At 37.9% G+C, this 9224-nt stretch overlaps 1 protein-coding gene across 1 annotated transcript in view; it reads right to left on the bottom strand.

Moving 5' to 3' along the window:
* TAFA1 (TAFA chemokine like family member 1) overlaps window positions 1–8663 on the bottom strand; it is a gene marked incomplete at both ends in the record, with an annotated part of 502429 nt that extends 493766 nt beyond the window's left edge. Inside the window, one exon of the mRNA XM_084248256.1 lies at window positions 8546–8663. Coding sequence (XP_084104382.1) covers window positions 8546–8663 — 118 coding nt within the window. The remainder of the gene's footprint in view (window positions 1–8545) is intronic.
* Between the last annotated feature and the right edge of the window lie 561 nt (window positions 8664–9224).

The following is a 9224-nucleotide window of genomic DNA, read 5'->3' on the forward strand; positions in this document are numbered from 1 at the left end:
ATCTCTGTTTGGGCCACTAAATTCACTGTATAAGTGTTCTGTTTATCAGCTCCCCAGTGATATCAGTTACATACATATAAAAGGCTCAAAGACACAGTGTTTTAGCATGATGGTTATAAACTCCAGATAGGGATAAACCAGGGGCATAATTTTACAGTAAACCCACTGCCACCTCTCTCTAGCCTACTTGATAAAAGGATTTGAAAATTCCGCTAGGACTCATGAATTCCTAAAGATAATCTTATCTGGGATTGTGTACTGATGGTGGGATATTGCCCTAAATCAAATTTTGTTTGGCCCACTTGATATTTGAAAAATAAGGAAACTAAACATAAAGTTCTAGAAATCTGACTTGTCTGCGATTATCTAATGATCTAGTCACCCTGAGCCCAATTCAGGTGTCACTAAGGTTATGCTGTAACCCCTAAGTGTATCTGTGCTTTTCTGTTGTCTCAATCTCCAGCATTTTGTGTTGTCTGGCCTCCAGACTGGTTCAATCTTTTTTATTACCTGTTTGGTCTACGAAGGTATTTGTCTTATCCATCTATAAAATCACAGACATTTTACCAAACATTTGAAAACATTTTACCAAAGCTACCAAAGACATTTGAAATTTTCTATTAAAACTCTTTGAAAACTTCATAAAATATACAAGGGTGATTATGCAGCAAATCTTACTCTAATAGATAAAATTGATAAATCAGTTCCTTGGGCAGTTTAATGCTTCATCGTTTGGCAGAATATACTTTGCTATGTGTGATACACATGGCTCTCCATCTTGGAGCTGCTAGGTACAATACGAAAATCACTGATCTCTTCCAACCTTCTCATCTAGAGTCTTCAAGTGACAACCTAGCTGACAACCTAGGATGCTGAAAGCCCCAGCATCCTACTCTTAAACTCATGCTCCTTCTTCATTACCATTTGATATAAAAAATATTAATGTGGTTCTTTCCTTCCATTATCTTTATTTTCAAAAGCTATAAAGTTATTGGCAAGTCGACCATAAAATATTTATTGAATAGCCACTAATTTACACCTACATATTTTTTCAGTGAGAAGTCTGACCTACTGGCCTATCCTAATCCAAGATACACTGTCAACTGCAGGAGCATAGAAGGGCCCTTTCCCCACTGTGTGGTGACTCATAGAAATCTGGATCAGGAATTGTACATTTTATTCAAAGTACATGATTCAATGGGTCCATTTTTCAGCCCCATGAATGGGAAATAAGAAAAATTCTATGGATGTATACAGACCCACTTAACTTGGATTTATTGTTGGGTAACATGGAAGTGTGCTTAGAAGAGAAGGCTTAGTGAGGGTATAGTTAAGATAAATATACACATTTGCATCTAAGACAAATATAAGTATTTGCATCAGCAGAACAATGACCTTGATTAAGGGTATAGGAAGGCTTCCTCTCTTCTAGACTCAGTGAGATTTCATTTGACTCCTTCCCTGATGGAGGAAGGATTTGTTTAACGAGTACAAGGATTACTCAGCATATCTATCCATCTTCTGGGAGACAAACTCTGGAATAACATCATTTCTCTTTTCTTTTTCTGGTTCTTTATTCAATAATGTCAGAGAAGATGAAGGAAATAGTGAGCCAACAGGGTTCCCTAAGTGAGGACATTATCTCTGGTGAATCCAATTAGTGTATACAAATTGTTAACACAACAATCCATCTTCTTTTTACCCCAAAGAAAGGAAAACCTGCTTGTCTAGTGTTATTTTCTCACCACTACAAAGTGAATTTTTCTCTTGATTTCAAAAGCAAATAGCTTTTTCCTATTTGTTAAGTGAAGTATCCTCTTCAGCCCTTCAGATCATGCTTATATTTTCTAAATCTATAGGAGAAACACCTCACACTATGATTGAAAACCTTAGGGATTTAATGTTTTACTCAATTTAAACATTTACTCAATGTTTTACTCAATTTTACTCAATTTAAAGGTTAATTCTTCAGATTATTTTGATTTATGAAAGAACTGTCAAATATTGAAGTCAAATCTCTACACAAAGGTATTACACAGATACACATATATTATACAATTTAATGTTTATATCACTCTCCATTTGAAGTATCTCCAAAAAATAAACACACACACATAAGTATGCATGCATTCATACACACACACACACACACACACACTTAACACACAAGCCTTGTAACAAATGAGAAAGTTTAAGTTTCTCCCAGAGCAAACTTTCCTTCTTCTCCGACTAATGTAACAAATATTTTCTGAATTTGTATTCAGTTTCAAGTTCCTTACTAAAAGTGAGAGATAAACAGAACAACACAGAGTTCCAGGATAATCTTGGTCCATATGCATATGATCAATATGTCATGCTGGAATTGTAGATGGTACCCAACTAGACAATGCTTGGAAAATTTGAGTTAAACACAATTAGGTTTCCTATCTGAAGACATTTCCAGAGCTTTTACACACATGTACTTCAAGTCTCTGAGAAAAGAACATGCAACGCAGTGAGCACTTTGAACAGTTAATAGCTTTTTTCCAAGGAGCACATGAGTGGACAGTGTTTTGCAACCTGGGAAATACTGGCCGAAGCTTTTTGTTGGATTAAAGCTTTTAGAAAGAAAAGGAACTTGTGATATTTTTCCACCTCTATTTCTTTCTTTTTCCTTAAACTGGAAACTCAGTTTGATATATTTCCAATTTTACCACAAAAACTCTCTATAGCAATTAAAAGCTTCTTATTAAAAAGTAATATATCCATATTAAAATGAATTTAAGAATATATAATAAATAGAATGTTAAATAAAAACTCTGAGCCATCCCTGTCATCCCAACAGATTTAACTATCATAGAGGATATCTGTACCCTTCATGACATTTTTTGATGCATGTACAAGTATTTTTTTTCTTCAAAATTCTTTTGAAGCTGAGCATTCTGTGTTTACTTCACTCAGCTATATCATGGACATTATTTTACGTGAGTCCATATAAACATATCTCATCCTTTGCGGTGACTACATTCAATCCCATCACCTGCGAATGTACAATGATTCAACTTACAGAGTCCCTCCCTTTTGCTGGAGATGAAACTCCCCACTAATTATTACCATTAGTATCTTTGTCGCAATGGCTAACTTAACCATTTAGACCTGTCCCAGTCATTTTCTTGCAATAAATATCTGGAAATGGAATTGTGTTCAGACTTACACATTTTGTATTTTAGGAGAAACTGCCCAAATTTTTTTAATGGTGGACCAATTTATACACTGAAGCTTTGATTTTTACACAGTTTAAAATTGGAATAGTTTTAAAAGGTTCAATGTGTCATCTCAAATAGACTTTAAAAACTTAACAATTGAAGGCTAATGTTCGTTTATGTCACTTCTAGATATGTGGTTGCAGTATGGTATGATACCTATTTTCCTTAATTATTAATGAAAGCCAAGGCTGAGCTCACATAAGTAACAGTATTTATATAAATTTTAATAATTATCTCATAAGTTCATGGGATCAACAGGAATTTTTATTTGCCTCTCTACTGGGTTTTGATGCAGTGGGGTTTTAGCAAAATGTCCAAAGCTGCACTCTGACTCTGGGATGAGGTCAATATCATCAATCAGATGATCAATGGATTATCACTAGCACCAGCTTACACCAAATAACAACCTGTCTGCTTTAATCCTTAGGCCAATTCACTACACTTAGCAATCCAGTACTGGTGTGCATTTTTAAAAAGCCAATACAAAACCACAGCTGCTCTCACTATTTCTTTTACATTACAATTATAAAGTAATATTTTATTGTAACATACCTTGGCCTTTTAATGCATATCCCTTAAGCAGTTTCCAACAAAGTAATGTTAAACAACAAATAAAAAATATATAAAACATATCACAATGCTTTTTAATATTTTAACCAAAAATACCACATTTTTAAATGATGTTTAGTATGAAATAATTAAGTTACAAATAGATAGCTCTAAATACATTGTTTGCTTAATAAAGCCTTAAATCAGTCTATATTTACATACACAATTCTATTGACAGTAATCTTATATATCACTTCCATCTACTCCTGTCAATAGACAGTAGTGACTCAAATGATTCATTAATCCATGTAAACTCTGGTCTCATGTAATTTATCTTTATAATGTTAAATATTTAAAGAATTCCAAGATTCTTTTCTCACTAAAGTACCTTGAAGTGATCCCTATTTTATTAAGTTTTAAAGACACCCCACACACCCACATAAATACAGGTATACATCCACACAGGAAATTAATCATTAAAATTGTTGTGACAACTCATATATCCCATAAGCAGCATAAAATGAATCCTAAATCAGAAAGTTATAGTAACAATCCATTTATCCTTTTTTACCTGTGATACAACTGGTGATAATAAAGATTGGAAGCTGTCTGTTTTACTGACCTGAAACAACAGATACCACTTTGGAGCTTTCATTATTTAGTCTTTTTTTTTTAAATTAAGTGTTCTTCTAGCTTTACTTTATGCATTTAAAAAAAGGCATGAATGTTCTTCAAATTGCTATAATTTCCTACATCATTTCCCAAATAAAAACTTGAGTTAGCAAAATAGTAACTTCTTATAATTAGAAATCCATTAATCTATAGCACATTTTACTCTTCTATGTAATTTTAAAATTCACTTTTATTTGATTGACTGTTTTAATCTTCCTTAACAAGTGAGTAACTGAAAATAAATGGTGCATTCCTAATACTATAAATATGAGAAATAGGAAGCATCAAGGGACTGCGGGGGAATCCATTAAAATCAGTCAGTTTTCTAGTTAACATATTCTCCTTCTATTTGTGTACAAACCCACTGCATTGAGAAAACATCACAAATTCAAGTCATCACAAAAACACTGTCCTGATTTTATGTTTTGACAGCAGAAATTGGTCCAAATCTCTATTTCTCCTAAAGGACCTGGACTGGCTGGTGCCATCCAGGTGTGCACAAACTGAACGAGGGGAACATCGCGTCAAATTCCACTCATCTGTCAGTGTAGTGGATTATTTCTTGAGAGACTGAAATTGGCTGCTTGGGATCGGAGCACCATCAATCTTACTGTGTAGGGGATGGGGAAGCTACCTATAAGAGGCAGGGGTGGGTGCAATGCTCCTAAGCAGGTGAGGAGAAAGCTGTAAAGCCTTCCCTCTCTACCCAGTCAGGACTCTGAGCGAAAGATTTGTCATTTTTCCCATTTCCTGGATACTTGGTATGCACACAGTGTCTGACTGCTCCTGCTTTAGGAAGGAGGCGATTTTTCAAGCTTAGGCAAATGTGGCAAAGCTCAGGGTCTGCTGGTGTCTCATTTTTTCTCATCATGTCACTTGTTTTAACCGATTTAAGAAAATGAGATTATGTTTTTCCTTTTTTGTTCATTTGTCCAGCTATTTATTTATTTATTTTCTCATTTGGGGTGGATTGTCGCAGATAACTGGCCCTGATTTCTCTCTTGTTTTCATACACATTTCATTAGTGTCCCTGAAGATTTAAGACCCACAAAGGGATATATCACAACACTCATCCCAAAAAAGCACACATTCACTCTGAAGAGCACACAATCAAAACAGAAGATTGTATTAAAGAAAATTGTATTTCTGACTGAAATAATCTAGAATATTGCTATGTCCATGATCTATCGCTTTAATCTTTGCTGCTATTGTTGAAAGCCCAAAAAGTTGAATAAACGCATTACATAGAATCATTGGACTTTCTGTTTAATATCATTTTAATCTTTCTGCATCTAGAAAGGCATATTTATAGTTTCTTCATTCCATCAATGAATCTGAAATGGGTCTCAAATGTGTAAGCACTTGGGGTTGAAATTGGTTTCGCTGCTGCAGTTTCTTGGGTTATTTGACATACAGCTCTACTATGCTTTGATGATAATAAGCAATTTCTAAGGGGAGACAATGGGGGAAAATACTGAGTTTAATTTCACTCAGAACCTAATGATGTGTTTTCTCAGTTTAAAAATTATATTTTGATAATAAGCCCGTAAGACTTGAATTACTTAATTCAAGTAGCATAGCCTTAGCCTCCTACCAAAAATAATTCATGTATTAATTGAGAGAGACAAGTCCAAATGTAAGTTCACTGCAAACTGTACCATATTTTATGACTTTATGCATCAAGCATAAAATAAGACACCTGGCATTAGGTGGTAGATTATAAACAATTGAGTACTGCCTGTATGGATTTTTAGCTGTGTGAACAGCAAAACCACACATTTGGTACCTCTGAGATGCATTTTATTAGTCTATTAAGTGGGGGGTTTCAGTAATTCCTAATATATACGAAGAGGTTTACAGGTTATCAAGCACTCCCAGGACAATTATTTTATTTACATAGGCACAATATTCCCAGATGAGAAACTGCCTAGAAAAAAGTTACTCAGCCAAGGTCATGTCACTAATGTTCAGTGACAAAAACCACTGCTAACGCTGAGCTCTGCAATCACCAAGTGCCACCACTCAGATTTCCAGGTGGCCACCTCTAAAATGGGTATGCAGTTCAAATAAGTCCAAATATTGACATGATTTGAAAGTTTTCACAAATTATGCGAAGAGGCTCTGTTTGCACTTTCTCAGAGAAGCTAAACACGCCTTTCTTCTGTGTATTCAGACAATGCACTGTCTTTGGGAAATAAGTTTCTGGCTTGAAATCAGACTGACCCGACTTCTAATGGCAGCTATTGGCTGTGTGGGCTCAGTCAAGTCACCCAATAGTCAGAACTACAGTCTCCCGGGCAGAAAGGTAGGGCAAGGGAGACAGCAACTTCTACTTCTAGGTTTAAGCTAAACAATGTGACTTAACCTTCACAGCATGTCTAAAACACGCATAACAGTGTTTTTTGTTATAAATTCTCATTATTACAATGAATGCAGATTCCCCGTGTTATTTTTATGACTATGTAATAAGCCAAAGACATTTATGCCAGAACAGATCCAAGGCAACGTCAGTATTCCAAAACCCACGATTATTTTTACTTCCATCTCAGGCTGGGAAAGCTCGGTGTCTGGCAGTGCCCGCTCCGTGTTCGGGACACAAGCAGCAGGAATACAAGTGCGCAGCAGCAACAGCGCGGTTTCCATGCCCACCTACAGGGACACCAGCGCCCCCTCGCTTTTCCTCCCCAACCAAAAGCAAGGAATGAAGGTGCTGGGGTGTGGAAGCAGCCTCCGGCCCAGCTGCTAGCTCCGGCCGCCCCGCCCCTCCTTCCCGGTCTCCCGGGCTCCAGCAACCTGCAGACTGGTGCGTTAGTCTGCAAATCAGAGCAGATCGGTGACTTTGGGGTCGCGGTCCCCAACCTAGAAGCGCAGCCCACAGCGAGGGAGCAGGCTGTGCCCCTGGATATGTTGCTGGAGGACTAAACAGAAGAGCTCAGGGTCGTGCCCAGCTGGCGGCCGACCCAGGGAAAGGCAAAGGCGTACAAGCTAGACCGCGCAGCTGGAGGAAGTAGAGCAGAGAGAAGGAAACCAGGAGATTTGGACCCGGGTATGGAGGGCGGGGAACACTCCAGAACTGAGGATCAGGAGCTTGGGCGTGCAACTGGTTCCCAGAGCACCGACTTGGCCATTGCGGAGTGAGGATTGGGAAGCGGCTTGGGATGGGGGTGGAGGGAGCGGGGGAGGGAGGGGTGAAGGTGGAGGGTGGAGTAAACGGATGCAAAGGCTGATGCTAAACAGAAAATGGAAGAAAATCTGTCAGAGACCAGTGAGAGTAAGGCTGACTGAGCTAGGCTAGGCGACCTTAATGAGAAAGCGGAAGAGGAAAAGGAGAAAAAATCCAGAATGAAGAGTGAGGTCATGAAAGTGTAAGAAATAACTTTCAACAGAAAAGAAGAAAGCAAAATGCGTCTGGAATACAAATTCAATGGGGGTGGGGGGGTGGGGGATCGCTGGGGGGGGGGTGGAATTTCACTAAAGGGAACTTGTCCCTGAAACTGTCATGAAAGAGACAGGAAAAAAAAAAGCCATCAAGCGTACTGGAAGAACAGAAAGTGAAGGAAGGGAGAAAGGAAAGGAGACAAGTTAAAGCAGACAAATAGTAAGTTACTTTTTAATTCCTTTTTCACTGACAAACTACTCCCAAAGTTAATTTCAACATCCTTAACCACAAACAAGATTATGGCATCCATAATAGATAAAATGCATCCCAGGAATATATGCAGATTATTTTATTGGCTGCAAAGATCAATTCAAGATCAGATTAAAAATTCTTGAGCGTTTATCCACCTTTTGCAAAATATTTCCCTAATGGTCAGTATACAAAGACACACTTCTACTTTGTAAGGTATGTGAAAGGGGATGGGGAAACGCAAAGAAAGAAACCACCTTTTCTGAGAAGTTAAAGGAAACACCTTCAAGACATTTTAGTACCCCTCCTTTCCCCAAAGGCTCCAGGCAACAATATGTCTTGGAATTCAAAGGCAAGCTGCCCACACGGTAGCACTTTCTGTCACTTGCATTCAACCATCTGTTGAGACAACTGTGAGATCCCAGGCTGCAGTGGAGCCGCCCAGACTTACCTGGTCTGTGCAGGTGGTGCTGCTGGAAAGTGTGCTGAAGGGATCCATGGCAGAGCAGCATTGCACAAGCACTTATCCACAAATACAGGACCCAGGACATCGCAGAGACCATTGCCATTCTCTAAAAAGAACATTAAACAGGAAGGATTATCCCCGGCTTCAAACTCCCAGCTCAGTTAGTTCTGCTGATGAGAGAAAGGGCTTCTCAGAAGTCATGTCCTTTTACTACTTTGTTGTCTAGAATAAATGACCTGGCAGAGGTCATGTCATGAAGGGAGACTGAGGGAAAGCACTCTTGAGCAGATCATGAATTCATTTTTTAAATTCTGCAAAACCAAAATTCAAACTGCCAAAATACAAAAATAAATCTAAGTTTTGGGCTACCAGTAGGCAGTTTGAAACACTGCCTGTTTCACACAATGATCTTTATCTCCAGCATTCTAACTTCATTGCAAGTCTGACTGTTCATTCTAACTTCATTGCAAGTCTGACATAAGCCTGACTTTTTTTTTTTAATTCTACAGTCATGAATTTTTAATCACGATGCTGTTTTCTAAACTAAGTAATCATTTCTCAGAGGCATGTTGTAATCTCCTAATAGAACCGGTCTTTTTGGCTGGACTTAAAATCAGACGGAATTGTCTTTCCCCAGAATGAGTTTCAGATATAAGAACTATGC

This window comes from Talpa europaea (assembly GCF_964194135.1).
Source record: "Talpa europaea genome assembly, chromosome: 11".
Taxonomy (NCBI): domain Eukaryota; kingdom Metazoa; phylum Chordata; class Mammalia; order Eulipotyphla; family Talpidae; genus Talpa; species Talpa europaea.